The 25,922-nt window shown below is 48.1% G+C and overlaps 2 protein-coding genes across 2 annotated transcripts in view; both read left to right on the forward strand.

Annotated features, from left to right (window-relative positions):
* LOC146025717 (protein SSUH2 homolog) overlaps nt 1–2,187 on the forward strand; it is a 36,431-nt gene extending 34,244 nt beyond the window's left edge. Inside the window, exon 11 of the mRNA XM_083155734.1 lies at nt 1,377–2,187. Coding sequence (XP_083011860.1) covers nt 1,377–1,526 — 150 coding nt within the window. The 3' untranslated portion in view covers nt 1,527–2,187. The remainder of the gene's footprint in view (nt 1–1,376) is intronic.
* Nucleotides 2,188–4,444: 2,257 nt separating this feature from the next.
* The window catches only part of LOC146026915 (uncharacterized), a 40,982-nt gene continuing 19,504 nt past the window's right edge, over nt 4,445–25,922 (forward strand). The window contains exons 1-13 of the mRNA XM_083157962.1: nt 4,445–4,506; nt 13,467–13,534; nt 15,876–16,079; nt 16,927–17,002; nt 17,708–17,837; nt 18,558–18,618; nt 19,247–19,371; nt 20,207–20,269; nt 20,540–20,619; nt 21,329–21,421; nt 22,478–22,583; nt 23,679–23,786; nt 24,694–24,842. Of these exons, the coding sequence (XP_083014088.1) occupies nt 4,484–4,506; nt 13,467–13,534; nt 15,876–16,079; nt 16,927–17,002; nt 17,708–17,837; nt 18,558–18,618; nt 19,247–19,371; nt 20,207–20,269; nt 20,540–20,619; nt 21,329–21,421; nt 22,478–22,583; nt 23,679–23,786; nt 24,694–24,842 (1,286 nt within the window). The 5' untranslated portion in view covers nt 4,445–4,483. The remainder of the gene's footprint in view (nt 4,507–13,466; nt 13,535–15,875; nt 16,080–16,926; nt 17,003–17,707; nt 17,838–18,557; nt 18,619–19,246; nt 19,372–20,206; nt 20,270–20,539; nt 20,620–21,328; nt 21,422–22,477; nt 22,584–23,678; nt 23,787–24,693; nt 24,843–25,922) is intronic.

The following is a 25,922-nucleotide window of genomic DNA, read 5'->3' on the forward strand; positions in this document are numbered from 1 at the left end:
GGGTGCTATAAGTGAATTTGAGAAGAAAAGAAAACATTTTACACCTTCCCATAACACTTACAAATCATAAAGGGACATTTTAATAACCCCAAAATGCTCTCTAGACCATTTTTCGACCGTTTTCAGAATTACCCATTTGACACCAATATAATAAATGTAGAGACAGATGAGATGCATGTCCGCCGCACTAGCATGGCCAAATGTCATTCCATGCCACAGCTACGTCAACTGATCACTAAGGGGTTTATTCTAGTTCATTCTTTCTGACAAAATCCTTCTTAAGGTGCGTACACACGGGGGCGATTTTGTCCAAAATCACGGGAAGTATGGTCGCTCAGCGACCATATTGCCCGCAATGGGAGTGTGCACCGGCGATATATCGCCGGGTGCTCGCTCCCGTTTTTTGCCCCTGTGGTGATCGCTGGTCGCAGGAACATGCTCCTGCGACCAGCTGATTACCACTGCCGGGCTCCCCCCGGCAGTTTCTTTTTCATCAGCGACCATCTCTGGTCGCTGATGAACAGGAGAAACTGAGCAATATATCTCCCCCGTGTGTACACAGCACTAGATGGACAAAACCATGTGCACTGTGGGTGGGGCAGATGGAACTTGTGCCGAGATAATTAGATTTGGGTGGGGTTTTTCTTCAAAGTGAAATCTATATTGCAGTGTAAAATAAAGCAGTCAGTATTTTCCCTGCACAGAAACAAAATAACTCACCCAAATTTAATTCTATCTGCACATGTTACATCTGCCCCCCTGCAGTGCACGTGGTTTTGTCCATCTAAGAAGGATTTTGTCAGAAAGAATGAACTAGAATAACCCCCTAAGTCACCAGACATAATAAACATCAGTGATTTTGTGTGACCTAATCTGATCATGTAAATGATCCAAACTGGCTGATCTGTGCAGATCTAGGAATTACATACCGAGCGTTCTGGGTGCTCATCGCTTGGTGCCTTGGTTTTGTTCAGCAGAATTTCTATTACACGGCTGCTGAAAAAGTAATAAAATGTCTGCAGTAGCAATGCATTGAAGGCATAGAATCCTAAAAGCTTTTAGATGTTACAGGAGAGCGATTCCTCCTTTGTCCACCCGTTGTATACGCGACCAGGATTTGTACCGCTTGTAGATGCATTCCGGGTTTTATCACCATAGGATCACTATGTGATGTTCAGTGGCATAAGTTCATACCAGGCGCCCAGAGGTGAAATGAGCGGATAGAGATCTGTGCTAGTTTGGCAGGGACCCATTTGACAGCTGGAGCCCAGTGGCCACTGCCTCCAACGTCTCTGGGAGTTACACAACTGGTGATGTCTGTTTTCTCTATAATGTAGTATCCCATATATAATTATACGTTTGCTCTCTTTCCCCAGAGACACAGCATTGAGTGGCTGCCGCTCACCAAGGTGGTATACACCTGGAAAAGCAATCAGTACAACTACTTTGTCTACGGAGAGAAGAATGAGGTTTATACTGACAATTACCCCCGGAAGTGCTGCGGCTGCTGCTGTTCCGTCATGTGACCTGGAGTTACTCTGTGCGACTTTAACTAGACAGCCTGAATCACCTGACTTTGCACAATGTACCGGCCTGCAGGATGCTGGACACCTATAACAACACATCCGGGAATATTATGTGTAATTGTGTATGTAATACGCCCATAGCGCCACCGATGTCACACTAACGTGTTGTCACGCTGCTATCCACATAACTCACCACTGCGGGCTCAGAGGGTGATGGTATAAAGGGTCAGGGGTCAAAAGGTCAACAGGGTCTAGGTCGTTCCCAAAGCATTGATATGCAAAAATGTAACAAAAGTATAAGGTCTATGTGGAAATGGTTGTCAATTAAAAAGGTCAATATAAGGTTTTTTTTTTCACAATTTGTAGATTTTTGCGCATGAATCCCAAAGTCGTCACTCCACGTAGAGTAGGAAAAAGTAAAAAAAAATTGTAAAAAACCCCTCAAGTTGGTCCTTCCATGTGTCAACAATTGCCATGGTGACCTTTTGACGATGTCGACAATATGCATATCGAACTTATGGTGTCAACCGGCTAACTCCCGACATAGACGCTATGGACCGGCTAACTTCGGAATGGATCGGCAAAGTTTAACAATATATCACAATACGTTAATTATTTAGTTGTTCTTTTGAGTCATATTTCTAGAACCATCATTATTGTTTCATTGTATAAAGAGAGAATTTGTTACTATATACAGTAGTTGTCCTCTTGGGCCTACAGATACAGATGCGTCCTCATACGTCATTGCAGCAATCGCGCCAAACAGCCCCCCCCCCCCCCCCGCACCAGGTCCCCGAGAGACTCTTCTAGCACTGAGTGTCTAGTTTGCGTCACATATCACATTAATCAGCGCAGTCTCCTGGTGCGTCGTAGTCACATCACAGTGCGACATAGGCAGTGTTATAATGGGTGCAATGTGAGCCATGGAAAATAACCATTGACGGTGTCCCCTCCCCCCCCAAAAAAAACATGTCGACCTTATGACCAGTCGACCTTCCTCATGTCGACCGTTATGCAAATTCGACCTTAAGTCATGTCGACCTTGGCCCACGTCGACCTTAAGTCAGGTTGACCTTCCTGCCAGTCGACCTAGTGGGGTCGACCTAATGACTGTAGACCTAAGTTCATTCTGACAGATGTCCCGATTCCCGTTGAACAGTGCGCACCGGAGACAACTGAGGTGTTCTTATACAAGGCTTGAAATTACTCATAAACAAATGAATCTCGGTTGAAGAGCGAATGCATCCCAACCAGAAATCCACAGTTCTCAAAAACTTAGTATGTGCTATCACTGACGAACCTAGAAATGTGCTAGTGGGTGGTCCTTAATGCAAGTACTGCTGCAGAAGGCCATTTACCCTCAAACGCGCCAAAAAGGAGGCATGGCTTCACCTAGAGGGGCGTGGTTTAGCAGGGATTCCCTATATGTATAATTAATTTTTCCCAACCCCGCCTTATAAAATATATTTGATGGTAATACTCCCCCCAATGCAATGCGATACGATGTAAAGCTAGTACAAAAAGTATGTGCAGCACATACTGTTTGTACTGTACGATGGGATGCTCGGGAGCGCGCATCTCATAGGACAGAACGGACGCCGCAGAACGGAGCGTGTATGGCCTCCTTTATATTTATTTGCATGTTGTATTTATGTAGTCATGATGAGTGATGCTATAGATCAGGGGTTCACCTGGCAGGTGCACAGGTGCAATCATTACTCATTGACACATTTTAAAAGATCCACAGGTGGAGCTAATTATTTTGCTTGTAATTCTGTGAGGAGACCTGCAAAGCATGTGTGGGGTCCTGAGGACTGACTTTGTGAACCTGTGCTAAAGATAGATGTTTAATGTAACACCTTGTGCTGCAACATTGGGTACTTGTTTCCTAGCACGGCCACAATCGCGGGCATCGGGTGTCATTTTTAGTGGTCTGCGACGCGATGCCCCCGATTTTCCCATTGAAATGCATTGAAAAAAGTCAAAATCGCGTCGGTCGCGTCGTATGCGGCTAAAAATGGCTTAAATGGTCCAGACACGATGCCCCCGATTTCCCCATAGGGAACAATGTTAAATGCCTCAATTTACCCAAATCATCATAGGGAACAATGGTAAATGGGCCAGAAAACCCAAAAAAGCACCCCCGAACAGTGAAATGTCCCCCCAAAAGTAGTTTATGCCACTCCACGATCAACGCGAACCCGAAGCGTGGCGAGCGGCGGCGGTATGCGTCCTCCGACCTTTTCATACCACCACTATCCACGTCGGCGTGGAGTTGAGAATAGAATAGTGTGGCGAGCGCAGCGAGCCACCGAGCCCGAAGCGTGGCGAGCGGACGCGGATACCTTCACAGGTAATCGTGTCCCTTCGCGGGCTTCACAGGTATCCGCGTCCCCTCGCTGCGCTCGCCACACTATTCTATTCTCAACTCCACGCCGACGTGGATAGTGGGGGTATGAAAAGGTCGGAGGACGCGTACCGCCGCCCCTCGCGGGCTCGCTGCGCTCGCGACGCTTCGGGTTCGCGTTGATCGTGGGGTGGCGTCAACTACTTTTGGGGGGACATTTCACTGTTCAGGGGTGTTTTTGGGGTTTTCTGGCCCATTTACCATTGTTCCCTATGATGATTTGTGTAAATTGAGCCATTTAACATTGATTCCTATGGGAAATCGGGGGCATCGCGGGTAAATTGAGGCATTTAACATTGTTCCCTATGGGAAAATCGCGGTGGCCGCGATGCTCCCGATTTCCCTCACGATGCCCACGATCATGATCGTTGTGGCCGTGCTAGGAAACAAGTACCCAACATTGTGTTACATTGCACAACAGAAACAAGAGACAGGAAATCAGGCAGCAAGTGACAGAGATCCTGTGTGTAATTAATAACAGGAACAGGAAGAGCTGTGCAGCTACTAACTATCCTCTAGGACTAACACCTCTGTGCTACAGGCAGTGACCATGGAGGAGCACAGCGGGCTCAGGTAGGTGCTGTATGCTAGTTATAACATAGCCCCCTGGAAGACCTATTCCAGGAGGGGCAGGATGCTCTGCTCCTGGGCTTCTGTCTGACTGTAGGAATGTCCTCACCTGTGCTGGAACACCTTTGTTATAGATGTACCTGTACAGCACAGGTGAGGACAGTTATACATTGAGGGGGAAATCCAGGAGCAGAGCATTTTGTCCCTACTGGAACGGGTCCTGTCGGGAGGTGCTGTGTGATTAGGGAACGGGTCCTGTCGGGGGGGTATTGTGTGATTAGGGAACGGGTCCTGTTGGGGGGTGCTGTGTGATTAGGGAAGGGGTCCTGTCGGGGGTGCTGTGTGATTAGGGAACGGGTCCTGTCGGGAGGTGCTGTGTGATTAGGGAACGGATCCTGTCGGGAGGTGCTGTGTGATTAGGGAACGGGTCCTGTCGGGAGGTGCTGTGTGATTAGGGAACGGGTCCTGTCGGGAGGTGCTGTGTGATTAGGGAACGGGTCCTGTCGGGAGGTGCTGTGTGATTAGGGAACGGGTCCTGTCGGGAGGTGCTGTGTGATTAGGGAACGGGTCCTGTCGGGAGGTGCTGTGTGATTAGGGAACGGGTCCTGTCGGGAGGTGCTGTGTGATTAGGGAACGGGTCCTGTCAGGGGGTGCTGTGTGATTAGGGAACGGGTCCTGTCGGGGCTGCTGTGTGATTAGGGAACGGGTCCTGTCGGGGGGTGGGGTACTGTGTGATTAGGGAACGGGTCCTGTCAGGGGGTGCTGTGTGATTAGGGAACGGGTCCTGTCGGGGGTGCTGTGTGATTAGGGAACGGGTCCTGTCGGGGGGTGGGGTACTGTGTGATTAGGGAACGGGTCCTGTCAGGGGGTGCTGTGTGATTAGGGAACGGGTCCTGTCGGGGGTGCTGTGTGATTAGGGAACGGGTCCTGTCGGGGGGTGGGGTACTGTGTGATTAGGGAACGGGTCCTGTCAGGGGGTGCTGTGTGATTAGGGAACGGGTCCTGTCGGGGGTGCTGTGTGATTAGGGAACGGGTCCTGTCGGGGGGTGGGGTACTGTGTGATTAGGGAACGGGTCCTGTCGGGGCTGCTGTGTGATTAGAGAAGGGGTCTCCATGGGAGAAGTCGTAGTAGTATACCTTGCATATATTGCCCTTCTACTTAATAGCATACAGGGGGAAATTTACTAAAGGAAATATGTAAAAAAATAGTTGTATTTGTATCCAGAAATACACTTATTTTTTACATTTACTATCCCGAAAATACGGCAATTCGTATTCATCTTGATGTGCTATCAATACAAATACAAATTGCTGTATTTTCGGGATAGTAAATGTCAAAAATAAGTATATTTCTGGATACAAATACACCTATTTTTTACAAATTTCCTTTAGTAAATTTCCCCCACAGTCTTCTGTGTAGGAATGAGATCATTCGTCAGACTGCATTTAGGTCTACAGTCATTAGGTCGACCCCACTAGGTCGACTGGCAGGAAGGTCGACCTGACTTAAGGTCGACATGGGCCAAGGTCGACATGACTTAAGGTCGAATTTGCATAAAGGTCGACATGAGGAAGGTCGACTGGTCATAAGGTCGACATGGGTTTTTCACTGTTTTTTGATCCGAATGTTGACACAGTCGACATGGACACAGTTGGCAATGAGAATCGGACCCTCGCATCGCTCGCTATGCTTCGGGCACGGTGCCTCGCTGCGCTCGGCACATTATTTTATTCTCCCACCACGCCCTAGTCATGTCAACCTTATGACCAGTCGACCTTCCTCATGTTGACCTTTATGCAAATTCGACCTTAAGTCATGTCGACCTTGGCCCATGTCGACCTTAAGTCAGGTCGACCTTCCTGCCAGTCGACCTAGTGGGGTCGACCTAATGACTGTAGACCTAAATGCAGTCTGACGAATGACCGCATCCCTCTGTGTAACAGACCGGCTCTGGTAACCTAATGAATGACCCTATGTTCTCTGTGTTTGTGTTGCTGCCGGTTACCAGCTCCTCATGTTATCCTTGTGCGTCTCTCTGTGTTGTCATTTCCATACAAGGATTGCTGTGGAACTGGTCCTGTAACATGGGGACATGTGACAAAGATTACCTACTGTAGATAAAGTGACTCAGGGCATATGTACTACGCCTTGGAGAGCGATGAAGTGGGCAAAGAAAAGGTACCAACCAATCAGCCCCCAATTGTCATTTTTCAAATACAGCATGTAACGTGGAAGTTAGGAGCTGAATGGCTGTGACTTTATCTCTCTCTGCTTTATCACTTCTCCAAGGCTTAAAATGGAATTCAACTGCAGGAGAGAACATAAGGCCCCGTGATTCCAAGTAACTTTGTTAGTCTGAAGCATTGTCTTCTGTCCCGGTGCGGTTAGATCCGCGGTTAGTGTGTGACCTCTGTTTGAATGCTATCCGCTCAGGGGCACCAACAGGTTGGTCAGGACGGGTAAAATGTAGGGGAGGGGCTACCAGAAGGGGGCGTGTCCACATCCAGTGGGAAAAATAAATATCTAACTTGTGCTGCTGCTACCTCTCTCTCCAGCTCAGCACTGAGCAGCATGTGCTGGGCTGGGGAGAGACGCTGTGCTGCGGTGGCAGCCTGTCTTCTCTCTCCCCATTGCCTGGCTCCCTGCAACAGTATTGGGGGGTGGCACCTGGGCGCATCCATCTGACCCTAATTCTTCCCTCATACCTCGCAGCCTGAAACTAGCACTCCCCACTATTGACTAACCCTAACCCTGGCACCGTGCCACCTAAACCTGACCCGAAGCCAACCTCAACCTACCCCCCGTTTCTGCAGCCTTACCCTGAGTCCCCTCATAGTGTCTACTCCTAGCCAGTGCTGTAACTAGACATTTTGGAGCCCTGTGCTGGCAGTAGGGACAATGCGCGCCAAAAATGTAGAGGCATGGCTTCATGGGGAAGGGGCATTGCCACACAGTAGTATCCGTTATTTACGAAACATTGCACAGAAGAATACCTCCCAACTGTCCCGTGTCCCATGGTGGGGGGGGGGGGGAGTTGGGAGTCCCCCCTGTAATCCGGTGAATAGACACTGTGCACAGCGTCTAATCCCAGCAGCAGAGAGGCTGGGGGCTGGCCACCAGCAGTTTACAAAGCCGCTGGTCAGGCCCCCAGAGCGGCCTTGCATGAATGATGATTAGAACACACCCCCGTGACGATAAGTCACGGCCCTATTTTCAGCCACGCACCTTTGCCGTGCGCGGCTGTCCCTCCTTGTTGGGGCAGACTAGATGGGCCAAGTGGTTCTTATCTGCCGTCAAGTTCTATGTTTCTAAGAAAAGTTGGGAGTTATGCAGTAGTGTCCCTAAGTTAGCATAACATTTCCGTAAATTCACATGACAGTGCGCAGTAGCGTCCATTACTGGTCTCCTGCCAGCGTCTGTATTGTGAAAACCGGCTTCCCGACCGCCGGAATACAGTATTCAGTCCGCAGAGATAATGGCACGGGTCCTATAAACCTGACATGGACATATGGGGTTATTCTGATTCACTCGGAAAGGCACAATCACTCTCTAATGGACAAAACCATACTGCGCTGCAGGCGGGGCAGATGTAACATGTGCAGAAAGAGTAAAGGTGCCCATACACTTACTGGCTGCTCTATTTTTACACTGCAATATAGATATCAGTTTGAAGTAAAACCCCACCCAAATCTAACTCTCTGCACATGTTACATCAGCCCCACCTGCAGTGCACATGGTTTTGTCCATTAGAGAGTGATTGTGCCTTTCCGAGTGAATCAGAATTCACCCCATAGTGTAACAGCAGCCATGTCATCTCTGCTCACTAAGCCCCGTGCCATTATCTAAGAAAGTTTTTAAAAGTCGTTTTCTTTTCTTTTTCCTCTGTGCAGCGTCACTGATTAAACAGGAAGCTACACCCAGGTGCGCAGATCAGCAGTGCCCGGTGTCATATTCACCTGCGTTGTGTCTGATCTCCTCTTATTGCACCCGCTGAGTACTATGTCAGTCACTTGCTGCTTTGCTTCTTATGGGGCCTTCACATGGAGCGATATACCGGCATTTTCTGAGCGATTTTACTTAATCTAACTAAATCGTTCAGAATATGCCCCTACAACGCTGTGTGTGGGGGCCATAGCGATTAATAGCCAGCATGGTGGTTATTAATTGGTTAACAAGCAGCGCTGAGTGATCTAGCATTACTCAGAACACTCGCCTACACACACCACTACGTGCGTAGGCCCCCTTACACTACACACCTTATAGCCAAATAAAATATATAGAGGGTATCAGCTGCCCCTAAGCAAAAAGTTATATTAAATTAAGGTCCATACACACTAGACGATATTGGTCGCAATATCTTTTAGAAAGGGCTTTCTGAGTAATATTGTGGACAATATCGCCTGGCCTGTACGCTCCCTGTCACTAATGATGCACACTCCCGCAAATCGTTAACACCTCCCTCCCTCGTCCAAGCATGTTCCCTCCTTTGTCCAAGCATGCTGCGGCCACTATTGGTCGACAGTGAAAAGGCTGACACATGAAAAAGGTTGACACAAGCAAAAAGCTGACATGGAAAAAGGTCAACATGAGTTTTTCATGGTTTTTGGTGTCTGTCGACATTTTTCCATGTGTCAACCTGGACACTGTAACTGTCATGACTGCATTCCGTTACATCTGCCCCACCTGCAGTGCCCATGATTTTGCCCAGTTGTTTGTCTTTTTGCTTTGCTTGCAAAGCTGGGCCAGGCCCATAGTCCTTAATAACTGTGCTTGTTCCAGTCCTAGATGTGTGTGTGTGTGTGTGTATCGTCACTCTGACTTAAATGATCTGAAATAATAACCGAATGACTGGCGGCACTCGATGACATCACAGGAAGACTCATGAAAGCCTTTCTTGACACTACTTGTGACGTTACTAGCTGTGAGGATTTGGAAGGCACCAGGAAATACTGCTGGGATTCTTTGGAGGAAATTTGCTAAGATGGGAGTTCAATTTCAGGTGGGATGTTGCTAAGGGCAACCAATCAGAGGTTAGCTATTATCTTCTAGTACTAATATGGACGAAATGTAGCAAAACTCTCCCTGAAAATTATAGACCGGTTAGCCTTACATTGTGGGGAAAATATTACAAGGAACAATGAGATAGTATCCAAATTTTCTTAGAACAGGAGGAAGTGATTAGCAAGACTCAGCATGGGTTCGTCAAAAATAGATCATGTCATAATAATTAAATTAGCTTCTATGAGGAAGTCAGTAGGGTGTGGGAAATCTTTTGATTAAATACTTCTTGATTTCTCTAAAGCTTTCAACACTGTACCTCATAAAAGGTTTTTAATAAAACTAGGTAACTTTAGGGTTAGGAGATAACATTTGTAATTGGATTAAAAACTGGTTGCATAATTGAGGACCGAGAGTGGCGGTAAATGGCATACATTCCAGCTGGGGTAAGGTCCAAAGTGGAGTCCCCCCCCCCCCCCCAAGGTTCAATATTGGGACCCACCTTGTTAAATATATTCATTAATGATATAGGAAGTGACATAGTGAGTAAAATTGCAATATTTGCTGACGACATGAAATTGAGTGAGGAAATGAACTCAGGAGATGATGTGTATACTCTACAAAGTGACTTAAATAAACTGGAAAGGTGGGTGGAAAGGTGGAAAATGCAGTTTAACGTTGATAAATGTAAAGTAATTCATTATGGGAACAAAAATTAACAAGCTACTTATAGGCTAAATGTAGTTATTATAGGGAATTCTGCTGTAGAGAAGGACTTGGGGGTCATCATAGATGAAAAATTGGGTAATAGTGCACACTGCTCAAGTGCAGCAGCAAAAGCAAACAGGACACTGGCATGCATTAAAAGGGGTATGGATTCAAGGGATGCCAATGTGATAGTGCCTCTTTAAAAGGCATTGGTGAGACCACACTTGGAATACGGTGTTCAGTTCTGGGCACTGCACCTTAAAAATGACATAAATGAATTGGAACAGGTACAGAGAAGGGCGACTAAGCTAGTAAAAGGTCTTGAATCACTAGAATACAAAGATAGGTTATACCAGGCTGAATAGGTTTTCACTGGAGAAACGGAGGCTGAGAGGTGATATGATTAGTATGTTCACATACAGGATTGGGAATCATTTGGAACTGGGAGATGATTGGTCAGTAACAGGCCTATACTTAGGACACGCGGGCATGTACTGAGGCTCGAGGAAAAGAAATTCCGTACTGAATTAAGAAGAGGATTCTTCACCGTTAGAGCAGTAACATTCTGGAACTCATTGCCGGTGGGATGGTTACAGCAAATACTGTTACTGAATTAACATCAAAACTGGATACAGCCACTAAGGGAATCCTATAGATGTGACTTACAAGTCAGTAGTTCCAAGTCAGATAGGTTAATCTCGATGGACTAACGTCTTTTTTTTCAACCTTAATTACTATGTTACTATGTTCTAGAACAGGGCTGGGCAATTGCGGCCCTCCAGATGTTGAGGAACTACTCATCCCAGCATGCCTTGCATCAGTTTCAGCATGGCCACATAGCAAAACTAATGCAAAACATCCTGGGATGTGTAGTTCCTCAACATCTGGAGGGCCGCAATTGCCCAGCCCTGTCTAGAAGGTGCTAAATAAATAAGTAGATTCTGATTGGTTGCCCATAGCAACATCCCATCTTAGTAAATATAACCCAATGTATCTGAGTGCCGAGTTTCTCTGTGATATAGATATATGTATATACTAGGTGATTCATCGCGCCCTACGGGCGCTCTTCACACCGTCGTAAGGGGCTGCGCCCCCTTAATTTGTGAACGTTTGTATATGAGAAATATGGTTAGAATTGTATGAAAGATGCCCTGTATTGCAACTTAGGTGTCCGCGAATCGCGGGAGGGGGGGTCGCGGAGGGTGCCGCGAATTGCAGGAGGGGGGGTCACGGGGGGTGCCGCGAATTGCAGGAGGGGGGGTTGTGGGGGGGTGGATGCTGCGAATCGCGGGAGGGGAGGGATTGCAGAGAATCGCGGGAGGGGGGTTACGGGGGCGGGGGTTGCGGCGATTCATGGTAGGGGGGGTCGCGGGGGGTGTGCCGTGAATCACGGGAGGGGGGGGGTCACGGGGTGGGGTGCCGAGAATTGCCACAAGAAAAAATGGTACTTGTGAGTTATCTGGGCGTCCGATTTCTAAATCGGGTCGGATCGGGCACATCGCATCGCATCGCATGCGACCATCGGATGCGATGCGATGCGATGACCCGATTTTTCCATAGGAATCAATGTTAAAATGGACTGAGTCCATTTTAACATGGAATTCAATGGGAAAAAGGGGTTCTTTTCATACCCCTACTATCCAAGTGGGCATGGAGTTGGATATAAACCTGTGGCGAGCGTAGCGAGCCACCGAGCCCGAAGCGTGGCGAGCGTAGCGAGCCCCGCGAGGGGACACGGAATACCGTCCCCTCGCGGGGCTCGCTTCGCTCGCCACGCTTCGGGCTCGGTGGCTCGCTACGCTCGCCACAGGTTTATATCCAACTCCATGCCCACTTGGATAGTAGGGGTATGAAAAGGACCCCTTTTTCCCATTGAATTCCATGTTAAAATGGACTCAGTCCATTTTAACATTGATTCCTATGGAAAAATCGGGTCATCGCATCCGATGGTCGCATGCGATGCGATGCGATGCGATATCGCATCGCATCGCATCTGATTGTATGCCTTAACTTAAGGCATACAATCAAAAAATCGGCAGCCCAGATAACTCACAAGTACCGAAAAAATCAACACAGAAAGGTCAAAACATGTAAATGTTGACATAAGTGTGGCACTTCATTGGTATCCATGTCGACACATGAGACTGAATATGAAAATATTAAAAAAATGAAAAAAATAAATTCAAAAACTCATGTCAACCTTTTTCATTGTCGACCATAGCCATGTCAGTGTTTTCCATGTGCAATTTAATTCTGGAGCTGCCGCGAATCACGGGGGGGTGCCGCGAATTGCGGGAGGGGGGGTCGCGGGGGTGGGTGCCGCTAATCGCGGGAGGGCGGGGTTCTCAGGGGTTCCGGTGGGGGGTTGCCGCGAATTGCGGGAGGTGTGGGGTCACGGGGGTTGCCGCGAATCGCGGGAGGGGGGGTTGCGGGGGGTGTGACGCGAATCGCCACAAGAAAAAATCAACACAGAAAGGTCAACACATGTAAATGTTGACATAAGTGTGCCACTTCATTGGTGTCCATGTCGACACATGACAATGAATATGAAAAAATTACAAAAATTAAAAATAAATCTTCAAAAACTCATGTCAACCTTTTTCATTGTCGACCATAGCCATGTCAGTGTTTTGCATGTGCCATTTAATCCTGGGGCTGCTGCGAATTGCGGGGGGGGGGGGGTGCCGCGAATCGTGGGAGGGGGGTCGCAGGGGGGAGTGCCGCCCCGAATTGCGGGAGGGGTCGTGGGGGGGTTCTTTTTGCAGCGAATCGCGGGAGGGGGGGTCGCGGGGGGTGTTTTTGCTGCGAACCGCGGTAGGGGGGGTCGCGGGGGAGCGGGTGTTTTTGCCGCGAATCGCGCGGGGGGGGGGGGGTTTTGCCGCAAATCGCGGGAGGGGGGCGCTCACCTGGTGGCTGTGGAGTAGCAGTGCTGGGCAACATGGGAAGGCAGTGGGTGTCTGGCACTGTCTGTGGGCTCACTGGGCTGGTTCTCTGTCACATACCTCCCAACATGACCCAATGCTCTGTTTCTAGACTTCCCCTTAATGTATGATTGCCATCACCTGTTTTAAACAGGTTAATTTCTCAGAAAGGTGTTCAGCACAGATGAAGGCAATCACACATTAAGAGGAAAGTCCAGGAACAGAGCGTTATAGACACAGACACCCACTTTGAGTGACAGATGTAGCCAAATATATAGGAGATAGAATAATAACATACAATTACACTTCCTCTCATTCCTTTTTCTGTTCTCTAGTGGGGGACGTCCACCGGCTTATGGAGCCATGGGACAGCCGTATCAGCCCAATTATCTGAAGAACCCAGGTATGTGCGCCCAGCCGCCCTATGTTCCGGCGTACGTATATACATCTCCAGGCTGGGGGAGGGGTGTTCTGGAGAAGGAACAGTATTTTTCATGTCCTATATATTGCTGCCAGTGCCACCAGTTGGCAGCTGTAGTGTACGTTTACCAGGGACCCAGCAGGGAAGGTCTTCAGTAGGGAGCACTGTGGTCGCTGACCGTTCTCTGTCTTATGATGCTGTGACTCAGTCAGGGAGATGTTGCTACACAATATGAGATAGCTGTATATACCGTCCCTCTCTGCTCATATCTCTGGGTGTACCAGCTGCTCACTAAGTAATTACATGAAGGCGTTCTTTTGCAAACAGATCTCCATGATTAGCTCTCGCTGGCTCTGGTGTCTGTGGGTCCTCAGCCATGAAGCACACGGGGCCCTGACAACTTCCAACAATGGTCGGACTGGTGAACGTCAAGAAGTCTGTATGATGTACACCAGTCAGACCATTGTTGGACGTTATAATGGTTACATTACTGCCTCACAACGGCGAGGTTGTGGGTTTAGTTCCCACCATGGCTCTAACTGTGTGGAGTTTGTATATTCTCCCCGTGCTTGCGTGGGTTTCCTCCGGGTACTCCGGTTACCTCCTACAATCCAAAAATATACTGGTAGGCTAATTGGGTTCCAATAAAATGAACCCTAGAACGTCTGTGTGCGTGTACATGTGGTAGGGAACATAGATTGTAAGCTCCACTGGGGCAGGGACTGATGTGAATGTTCAAATATTTTCTGTAAAGCGCTGCGGAATATGTATGTGCTATAAAATAAACTGGTAATAAAATAAAGGTACTTGTGTATTTTGGCGGCGCCCCCGATTTCCATCGCGCGATGTTTTAATCGCATCGCATGCCATGCACCCGATGGCATGCGATGCGATGCAACGCGATTTTTGCCCCCTATACGATGAAAGATTGTATAAGCACCCTAAAGGGTGCTTTTAAGCACCGTAATGGGTGCTTACAATGTTAAATGCACCCCCACGCCACCCCCCCACTATAAACGTGAACCCGAAGCGTGGCGAGCGCAGCGAGCCCGCGAGGGGAGTTGAGAATAGAAAGTGTGGCGAGAGGAGTTGAGAATAGAAAGTGTGGCGAGCGCAGCGAGCCCGAAGCGTGGCGAGGGGACGCGGATACCTTCACAGGTATCACAGGTCCCCTCGCGGCCTTCACAGGTATCCGCGTCCCTTTGCGGGGCTCGCTGCGCTCGTCACGCTTCGGGCTCGGTGGCTCGCTGCGCTCGCCACACTTTCTATTCTCAACTCCACGCCGACGTGGATAGTGGGGGTATGAAAAGGTCGGAGGACGCATACCGCCGCCCCTCGCGGGCTCGCTGCGCTCGCCACGCTTCGGGTTCACGTTTATAGTGGGGGGGGGGATGCATTTAACATTGTAAGCAACCATTAGGGTGCTTATACAATGTTTAATCGCATCGCATCGCATTGTATGCCATATACAATGTCATACAATTTTAAAATTGAATGGCATTGTACAATATCGCGCGATATCGCGTCGCATCGCATACCATCGTATGCCTTATGGTATGCGATGCGATGGGCGCCGCCAAACTACACAAGTACCAAATAAATAAGTCTGCTCTGCTCTGTGTACTGAGTTTAAGTCCGCAAATGGGATGTCCCGCCTCTTTCACATGCTGGGCTGTCAATTACAGCTCAGCTCCTCCCCTGGCTCTCACACAGAATCAACCCATGTGCATAGACAACGAAGGTAAAACCATTGAAGGCCCAATACTGAATAGTTACCTGCCTTCGATGGTTTGTGTCATCATCGATATAGGCAAACCCGATGGCCAACCCTAGTGATAACCTAGGTTGCGCTTCAGCGGAAACTGCTCCCTAGAAAAAAAAAAAACAACCCGGGTCCAGTGACTCGGGAATCCAACCTCGGTAACGACCAGTGTAAGTCCCGGGAAGGACCCAGGTGCACTGCAGTATAAACGGGTAACCTGGGTCATCCAATCCAGGTCTCGTTCACAGCATGGGAAGAGACGGATTTCCTGTCACTTGGAGATTACGTTCTCGCCAGGAGAAGAGACTGTACCCGCGTGCAGAGTAAGTGGTGCCGACCTGGGAACAATCTAATTTGGAGTCACAGTGGGAATGAGGTGTAACCTGGGTTTGACCCAGATTGTATCTGCATTGGAAATGTACTTCATTGCCAAAGTCCAACTGGATCATAGTCTACAGCATCTACGTAGACCGTCAATAAGTTGGCTGGTACTTTATCTCTCTCCCAGGCTTAGTACATAGACCCCTACATTGGTCCTGATCTTTCCTGTTTCCCAAACAGATACCGAGGGGAAACCTTTCATCCCTGGATACATAAACTATCCTGAAGGAAACATGGCTTCTGCGGGAACCAGTCCGGCGATGGGTCCGCCATATTACCCTCCAGCGCCCACTGGTCCTGCTATGGGCATAGATGGTCCGACAGCCCCACGCGCAGAATGGACAGCTATTCCGGGTTATGAAGGAATAGGCCCCTCTGATGGGGGTAAGTGGTTCCCAGAAAGCTATTTCTGATATAATTTCGCACCACTGACTCGCAGGAAGTGTAAGCCGCTTGTCTGGTTAAAGTTTGGAAGGACAGATTTATACTATTGTCTAAGGAATGTTTCACCGTTTTGGGATTGGGGTTAATTTATCAAACGGTGAAAAGAGAAATAGACTACAGCTCTGAGGCAGTATTTATCGAGTATATCCTATAAAACGATAGTTGATTGGTTGCTATTGGCAACTACATGGACACTCTTTTCATTTCTTGATACCTCTACCCCATATTACTTAGGATAATTGTGGCCCCGGTATGGGAGTTGTCTGGGTGCCCCTATACACTATTCACATTGCCATATGTTAATGTGTTCTCCCGATTATCATTAGATGAATCACTGTTTTTTTTTTACAGCATTTGGAAATCCGCTGCTGCTAAGATATAACTTTGATAAGACAGCAACAGAACAACTGGGACATGGGGGCAAATGATAGAGTTTTAAATGCATGGATACAAGCGAAGTGTGACCAGCACCCTTCCAAAATCTGTGCTGTTCCTCTTTTTTTCCTGGGGGTGTTGTTGTCTGCTGTTGTGTTTCTAGCACAGTTTGGTCTGTATGTATCATTCTGCAGAAATACAGATATAACTGTGCTAGAGACACACCCCCAGGCAGGAAAGAGGAACTGCATGGGTTTTGTGTGGTGCAGGGCGCTAGTATGCCTGATGTTCCGTCAGAAGCTGTTGAGTGATGATGTCACTTTGGAGGCGGACAGCGATATGGGGTTCCAGACTGTAGCTTCATACAAAACATACTATTAGGTATTAATTGAAGTTTTCTTTCCAATCACAGGTGGTAAATTCCCACCTCCTCCATACACGGGGCCGATTCCTGCTGCAGTGCCGACACCTGCAAATGCCAACTGGACGTAAGATTGCCTGTCGTCATCTTTTCTCAGCAGCAGCTGCTCACACAAAAGACCATTATGTCACTATTGGGGTGATTCTGGATGGTTTGCGAAAACAAAAACATGTGCAGATAGAGTTAGATTTGGGTGAGGTATTTTGTTTCTGTGCAGGGTAAACACTGGCTGCTTTATTTTTACACTGCAAGTTAGATTTGAACACACTCCACCCAAATGTAACTCTCTCTGCACATGTTACATCTGCCCCACCTGCGGTGCAGCATGGTTTTGTCCATTAAATAAGGAGTTTTCTTTTGCAAAACAACCTGAATTAGGCCCATTACGTGTATGTGGACAAACCTGTAAATAATGTTCTTATGCTCCATGAGATGAGGCAGATGTTCTAAACCTTGGAGAGTGATACAGTGGAGAGAGAGAAAGCACCAGGCAATCGGCTCCTAACTGTCATTTTTCAAACACAGCCTGTAACATGGCAATGCTGATTGGCTGCTACTGTATCTCTCCAAGGCTAAGTACATAACCTCTTTTAAGCTCTATTAGATTTGGATGACTTTGTGTGTGTGACTCACTCACTGGGGGATACATTGCGGATGATCTTATAATGCTAGAAGTAGAACAGTATCAGGTCCTGTACCGGACACCTGGGGCTTATGGCGAGTGAATCGCTGGTTGCGTCCTGCTGATTGGCTTGTGGTCTCCTCGCTACAGGGTCCCGTTCATCTCCGAAGATGTCGCAAGAAAGGCTCTGCTGGATTACGTCAGGAGCAAGTGTTGTTATGGCGCAACGCCGGCAGAAGAGATGAACTTCCAGGAACTCAGACCGTTTAATACATACCGGGTGGGTATCTATCTATCTATCTCAGTGGCATAGCGCCAAATTTTGCGGCCATTTTTTGAGGGACATTTTGTCATAAGGAGGAGGAAGAGGCTAGGAGCGCTGGGACGCAGACAAAGTAGGTCCCAGCTCCCGGCCACGAATGCGGCAAAGCTCCCGCAGACCCCGGCGCCCACATCACTCAGCGCCCCCGCCACTGCAGGGTTTGCCGCACGGAGGCTATGCCACTGATCTATCTATCTATCTATCTATCTATCTATCTATCTATCTTTGTCATTGATGTAGCAGACAATACAGGTGGTCTAAAGGCCTATACACACTGGGTGACTTTGAGCTGAATGTCACTCAAAACAGGAGGTTTGAGTGGCTTTCAGCTCAAAGCCGCCCAGTGTGTATAGTCCGGCGATGAGCGGTGATCGCTGTTGCGTGCTCCCGCAACATCGCCGGGAAAGCTGTTCATCTGCTGGTAATACCAGCTGATGATCGGCTTTCAGGACGGCTGTGCGTAGCGCTGCAGTATGCAACGCCGTCCTCCCCTCAGTGTGTATGCACTGAGCGGCTTTCCCCGCAGCAATGATTCTCATCATCACTGTCCATACACGCTGGGCATAGTCGCCCAGTGTGTATGGACCTTTAGTTGGGTGTAGAATTATATTGGCCATTGACCGTAGGGTTACACAGCAATGCTTTGGATGCTGTGAACGCTTTGTCTTGTACTTTTAGTATCGACTGGAGACTTTCACAGAGTCCAGGGACTGTGAATGGAAGACAACACCTTACGTAGGTCAGTGTGTGCATTCTTTTTTTTGTGTATGTGTTTAAAAAATGCAAAATTTTCTAGAACTACTAGAGCTTCACTACAGGTGTTGACGCCCATTTCGGCACTGTGGGGCATGCGTGCATGAAAGGAGGAATGGTCTTGTCAGCAATGCTACGCCCCCCTTCCCCCCCCCCCCCATGAATGTGCCCTCTATCCTGGTACATTGGATGGCACATGTATTGTCCATCACACTGTCCCAGGCAGTAGCAATAAAATAGCAGAGCAGGGCTGCTATGTGGGCACCACCCAGGGTGGCATGCACTCGCCACTATACCCTAGTGCAGGGCTGGGCAACACCGGCCCTCCAGATGTTGATGAACTACACATCCCAGCATGCCTTGCATCAGTTTCAGCATGGCCACATAGCAAAACTAATGCAAAGCATCCTGGGATGTGTAGTTCATCAACATCTGGAGGGCCGGTGTTGCCCAGCCCTGCGCTAGTGACACTGCTGGGATTTGTAGTTTAAGAGCAGATTACTCTGCGGAATGCTTATTGTGGGAGGGGGTTACATAGAGTAGCTGCAATCTAGAGAAAGTCTTACAGTTGTGAATGGGAGAGAATAATGTATGCCTCTTATCATTGCGGACAGGCCAGCCGGTGGATTCCCCAGCTTATGGGCCACCCCCTCTGCCCTGGGATATACCCGTGCAGGTTCCATCCATGTTCCAGGACAACAAAATTAAAATGCCCATTCCCCACACATCCTCCCTGAAGGTAACACTAAGAACAGCTGCTGCAGTGCAAACCAGGCTTCAACACAGATGGATAAATCAAAATTACTGTGGTATTAATTACGTCACCTGTACCCTAGCATGGATATCACTAAAATCTGTTAAGCTGGGTACACACTAGGCCAGTGGTTCTCAAACTTTGTTCTCAGGCCCCCACACAGTTTCCAGGTCACCCGAAAGGTGCACAAGTACATTCATTACTGACTGACACATTTTAAAAGATCCACAGGTGGAGCTAAAAACTTCACTTTGAGGAGACCTGCAAAACATGCACTGTGCCCTAGGCCGATGGATATCTGCAGAACTATCTGACATTCGCCAAGTGTATACACACTTTCAAATTGTTGGTGTGATGTGCCTGACATCACAATTGTCTGTGTGATGTGCCTGACATCACAATTGTCTGTGTGATGTGCCTGACATCACAATTGTCTGTGTGATGTGCCTGACATCACAATTGTCGGTGTGATGTGCCTGACATCACAATTGTTGGCGTGATGTGCCTGACATCACAATTGTCGGCGTGATGTGCCTGACATCACAATTGTCGGCGTGATGTGCCTGACATCACAACTGGGCAGGCATTTACATGTGCCTATAGAGACCATGTACATCAGCAAGTATACAGTCTCAGACTGCCTGTCCACACAGCATGATGCCCCAACGTATATCGGCCATTGACTGTGCCGCAGAGTGGACACAATTGGTACTTTCAGGAAAGACTATTTTCCCAATGGTTGTTCTGTCAATCATAGAGGTGGCTAATGGTGTTTAGGGACAGGCTGTGCTAATCCACATATTTCTGTTTCTTGTTATAGACTTGCCTACAGTGTATGGGGACGTGCAGGACTGTGTGTACGACATGTCACGGAGCGCATCGGGTAAGTACCACAGTGCATTTATATGCAGGACTGTGTAAACAAGGAGTCTGTTTTTTGGAAACTATCCTTGCCGACATAAAGCTTTCGGCTAACTTCCGTTACATTCGATCTAGATGCTGCCGACTATCTTTAGGCATCTAACTAGCTGGGATAGACTAAGCGCGGCCTGCCATAACATGGTCGATGTAGACACCATGGATCCGCCATATCCTAACCATTCCCATTCTGCAGCCGCGTAACACTGTGTCTCTGTGCTTGCGGAACATACAGGTGACTTGCTCTGCGTGTGGCGGGTCTGGACGGAGGATGAATGAAGTCTGCAGTCAGTGCGCAGGATGCGGAACACAGAGGTGGGCACCGAGCGATGTGGTAGTTACTGGCACGATAAGTGTTTCTTTTATGAATAATCTATGACATTAATAATAGGGTTATAATGTATGTGCTTTATCACTGGGATCAATATTATTAGGAAATATAGTGATTTGGGCCTAAAATATTATTTCATCAAAATCGAATACATTTTGTCAGTAATATACAATGTTATATAATAAAAGGCTAAAACTGCTCCTCACCTCTATGGGGGGAATTCAAGTGTGGGGCTTGATGGAGAAATCCACCAAATGATTCAGTTGTCCCTCCATATGCGCACAGCCCCTCGTCCCACCTATGTGACATAAACATGGAGGGTGAGCTGGATGGCAGGTGTTTCCTAAACCCACTTTTGGGGGCTACCTGGAGGACCTAGCCCCCTGGGTGGTGGCACCGCTAAAACTCTTGGAAGTGACGTTGCACATAGCAACCAATCAATTTCTGTCTATATTTTCTAGGATAAAATGATAGATGGAGTCTGATTGGTTTCTACGGGTAATATCCCCCTCCTTTTCATTTTTTGGAAGCTTTAGTAAATTTACCCCAAAGTGTTTACATCAGGACCCCCCCCCCCCCCCCCCCTCTCAAGAGAGTCTACGCGGCAAACGGAATATTTGTCCGCTTTGTACTTGCGATACCGGTAATTCCCACTGTGTGGTATAATGTGACGTATGATTTCTCCCCCCGCAGCTGCACAACGTGTCACGGCAGCGGATATGTGATGTGCGTGGGATGCTGCGGCCGCGGGCAAATCCTGAGCTTCATCGAGCTGAGAGTCAAATGGTAAGAAGAATGGGTGAGGGGTTTGGCTAATGCATGGGTCTTCAGCCTGTGGCCCTCCAGATGTTGTGAAACTACATGTCCCAGCATGCATTGCCACATTTTTTCCTATAAGAGCATGCCAAAACTGTCAGGGCATGCTGGGACATGTAGTTCCACAACATCTGGAGGGCCACAGGTTGAAGACCTGTGGGCTAATGCCTACCAAGATGCTGGTCACAGGGGCTGTCTCTAACCGATTGGTGAATGATGCTACTTGGGAATACATGTGGCTCAATATGGTGTATTCACCCAGGTCTAGGTAGACAGTCAGAAGTTCATGCAGTACGTCGACAATGACAAAAGGTTGGCACAAGCAAAAGGATGACATAGAATAGGATGAAACAAGTTTTTCACGCTTTTTTTGTCTCAACGTCAACACTTGAGCACATGGTCCCGGAATTAGTGAACCGCTTTCCTCTTCCTGCTTTGGGTCCGGTGATTCGCTCCCCTACACTCGCCATACTTTACCATTCGCAATCAGGGTTCACGTGGATGGTAAAGCATGAAAAAGGCCAAAAAAAAAGAGGAAAAAAAATCACGAAAAACCTTTATGTTGACCTTTTTCATGTGTTGACTATTGCCATCTGGATACCCTCGACCATATGGGGTGAACCTAATTAGGGTTGACCCAATGACCCATGTCTTATATGTGCACCAGGATGGTAGCGGCATGGCCGGTGTAACGTTTTTGGGGATCCCAATTAGGTGCGGACAAGTGCTGCTGTATGTCACACGTACAGTACCGCCGGACTCGGCCCATAGGGCTGAGCACAAAAATGTTCGGGTTCCCCGCTAGATGGGGCCTTGAAGACGTACGGTATATACAGTAGGTATAAATGAGACAATAAAGGTAACAAATTAGGAACCTTTATTTGGTGCACAGGTCGAACCGGACCCACAATCCCACCAAAATTGATGCAGATTTCCTGGGGGTCCAAAACCCGAATCTGGTACCTACAGTTTCTATGTATGACGTGGAAAATTTGATTAACAGATATCGTTTGTTCTGTCTTCCAGGAACAATAACATGTTCGAGTTTATATCTGATCACAATTCCGAGTTCCCCACTGCGCTGTTTAAGAAAGTGACTGGGGAAAAGGTCTTCACGGACGAGCAGCTGCTGGTGAGGAGGCCACATATATAGATCACTAATGAGGTTGATTCTGAGGCCTTGCCGCACTTCTAGGTCTTTGTGTTCATATCGCTCCCCTGGTGTACAGACGTGTGTCCGAATGTGCGAGGACTGAGATGCCCACTTATTCCCAGTGATGGCGGATGGAGAAGCACCAGCTACCTTTAGCGGTTTCCCCCTCTTCTCCAATCCTTCCCCCTCTCCTCCTATCCTTCCCCCTCTCCTCCTATCCTTCTCCCTCTCCTCCGATCCTTCCCCCTCTCCTCCTATCCTTCTCCCTCTCCTCCTATCCTTCTCCCTCTCCTCCGATCCTTCCCCCTCTCCTCCGATCCTTCCCCCTCTCCTCCTATCCTTCCCCCTCTCCTCCTATCCTTCTCCCTCTCCTCCGATCCTTCCCCCTCTCCTCCTATCCCTCTCCTCCTATCCTTCTCCCTCTTCTCCGATCCTTCCCCCTCTCCTTCTCCCTCTCCTCCTATCCTTCCCCCTCTCCTTCCCCCTCTCCTCCTATCCTTCTCCCTCTCCTCCTATCCTTTCTCCCTCTCCTCCTATCCTTTCTCCCTCTCCTCCTATCCTTCTCCCTATCCTCCTATCCTTCCCCCTCTCTTCCTATCCTTCTCCCTCTCCTCCTATCCTTCTCCCTCTCCTCCTATCCTTCCCCCTCTCCTTCTATCCTTCCCCCTCTCCTCCTATCCTTCCCCCTCTCCTCCGACCCTTCTCCCTCTCCTCCTATCCTTCCCCCTCTCCTCCGACCCTTCTCCCTATCCTTCTCCCTCTCCTCCTAACCTTTCTCCCTCTCCCTCTTCCCCCTCTCCTCCTATCCTTCCCCCTCTCCTCCTATCCTTCTCCCTCTCCTCCTATCCTTCCCCCTCTCCTCCTATCCTTCCCCCTCTCCTCCTATCCTTCTCCCTCTCCTCCTATCCTTCTCCCTCTCCTCCTCTCCTTCCCCCTCTCCTCCTATCCTTCCTCTCCTCCTCTCCTTCCCCCTCTCCTCCTCTCCTTCTCCCTCTCCTCCTCTCCTTCTCCCTCTTGTCTTATGAAGGGTTCTGTGTGTGTGATTGGAGTGTAACCTCCTATTTCCCATTATAGTTGTCGCCGCTGAACAGCTTCCCGGATCCGGCGGTTAATCAGGCTTCCCTGAATGGCCTGCAGCAGCATCAGTCGCAGTTTGCCGGTTCGTCCCGGATACTCAGACAGGTACGTACTTGCCGGCATCGGTAATCCTGCACCGCAGTATATGAAGGGGTGGATTCAATTTGCAGTAAGTTGACTGAAAACGCCTAATACAGTATGGGTTAAAAACTTAGAGTTTCCTTATTGCAGCTAATTGTAGTGATCAGGAATCTTAATGTTTAGTGCTGGCTGCAAATGATAATTAATACAGACATCAACGGTTATTTTTTAATACAGCTTTATGTACCAGCCAATCAGCTTCGGTCTCACATGTTACACTCTGTGTTTGAAAAATGACAGTAGCAGATTTATTGGTACATTATCTCTTACAATTGTATTTCTCTCTAAGCTTTGATATCCCCCTCTAAAAGTTTTTTTAAATGTATTTATTATTATTTATTACCAGTTTCTTATATAGCGCATACATATTCCGCAGCGCTGTACAGAGAATATTTGAACATCACATCTTTATAATAACTTCATTTGGTACTTGTGTATTATCACGGCGCCCACTTTTCCTACGTACGGCACCGTAGGGAAATCGCATCGCATGGGCCATTTTAAGGGTCATGCGATGCGATCACGAGGGGCGACGGAACGCGTCCTCCGACCTTTTCATTCCCCCACTATCCACGTCGGCGTGGAGTTGAATTTATATAGTGAGGCGAGCGGACGCGAATTACCCCGAATCGTGGCGAGCGGCGGCGGAACGCATCCTCCGACATTTTTATTACCCCACTATCCACTCACGAAATGAGTGGATAGATATCTGTGCTAGTTTGGCAGCCTCCTGTCTTGGGACCCCTTTGACAGCTGGAGCCCAGTGGTCGCTGCCTCCAATGTCTCTGGGAGTTACCCGACTGGTGATGTCTGTTTTCTCTATAATGTATAATATCCCATATATAATAATACATTTGCTCTCTCTCCCCAGAGACACAGCATTGAGTGGCTGCCGCTCACCAAGGTGGTATACAACTGGAGAAGCAATCAGTACGACTACTTTGTCTATGGGAAGGAGAACAAGGTTTATACTGACAATTACCCCCGGAAGTGCTGCGGCTGCTGCTGTTCCGTCATGTGACCTGGAGTTACTCTGTGCGACTTTAACTAGACAGCCGCAATCACCTGACTTTGCACAATGTACCGGCCTACAAGATGCTGGACACCTATAACAACACATCCGGGAATATTATGTGTAATTGTGTATGTAATACGCCCATAGCACCACCGATGTGACACTTACGTGTTGTCACGCTGCTATCAACATAACTCACCACTGCGGGCTCAGAGGGTGATGGTATAAAGGGTCAGGGGTCAACAGTGTCCAGGTCCTCTTCAAAGTGTTGTCATGGAACAAGGTTTACATAGACAAAAAGTCCACACGTGGTTGTCACTTGAAACGGTCAATATGATTTTTTTTTTGGGCACAATTTGTAGATTTCAGCACACGGATCCCAAAGTCGTCTCTTCCCCGTAAAGTATGAAAAAGTGTCAAAGAAAATTGTGAAAAACCCCTCAAGTCTGTCCTTCCATGTGCCGTGTTTTTGCCATAGCGATTTTATTACCATGTCGACAATATGCATATCGAATTTATGATGTCAACTGATTGACTTTCGACATAGACGCTTTGGACTGGCTACTTTCGGAATGGATCTGCAAAGTTTAACAATATATCAGAATGTGTTAATAATAATTCATTTGTTATTTTAAGACTAAATTCTTGCACCATAATTATTGTTTCATTGTATAAAGAGAGAATTTGTTACTATATACAGTAGTTGTCCTCTTGGGCCTACAGATACAGATGCGTCCTCATACGCCATTGCTGCAATCGCGCCAAGATCCTGAGAGAATCTTCTAGCACTGATGGTGAAATTTACTAAGATGTGAAATACACTTCACAGGTCATGTTGCTATCGGCAACCAATCACATCCTGTCTACTATCTTCTAGGGCAGGGGTGGCCAAACTGGTCCTCGAGATCTACCACCGGGCCACGTCTTCCAGGTTACCTAACTGGTGCACAGCTGTAGTCATTACTAACTGTCACATTTCCCAGGTTACCTAGCTGGTGCACAGCTGTAGTCATTACTAACTGTCACATTTCCCAGGTTACCTAGCTGGTGCACAGCTGTAGTCATTACTAACTGTCACATTTCCC

Source organism: Crinia signifera, chromosome 8 (genome assembly GCF_055691185.1).
Source record: "Crinia signifera chromosome 8, ASM5569118v1, whole genome shotgun sequence".
NCBI lineage: Eukaryota > Metazoa > Chordata > Amphibia > Anura > Myobatrachidae > Crinia > Crinia signifera.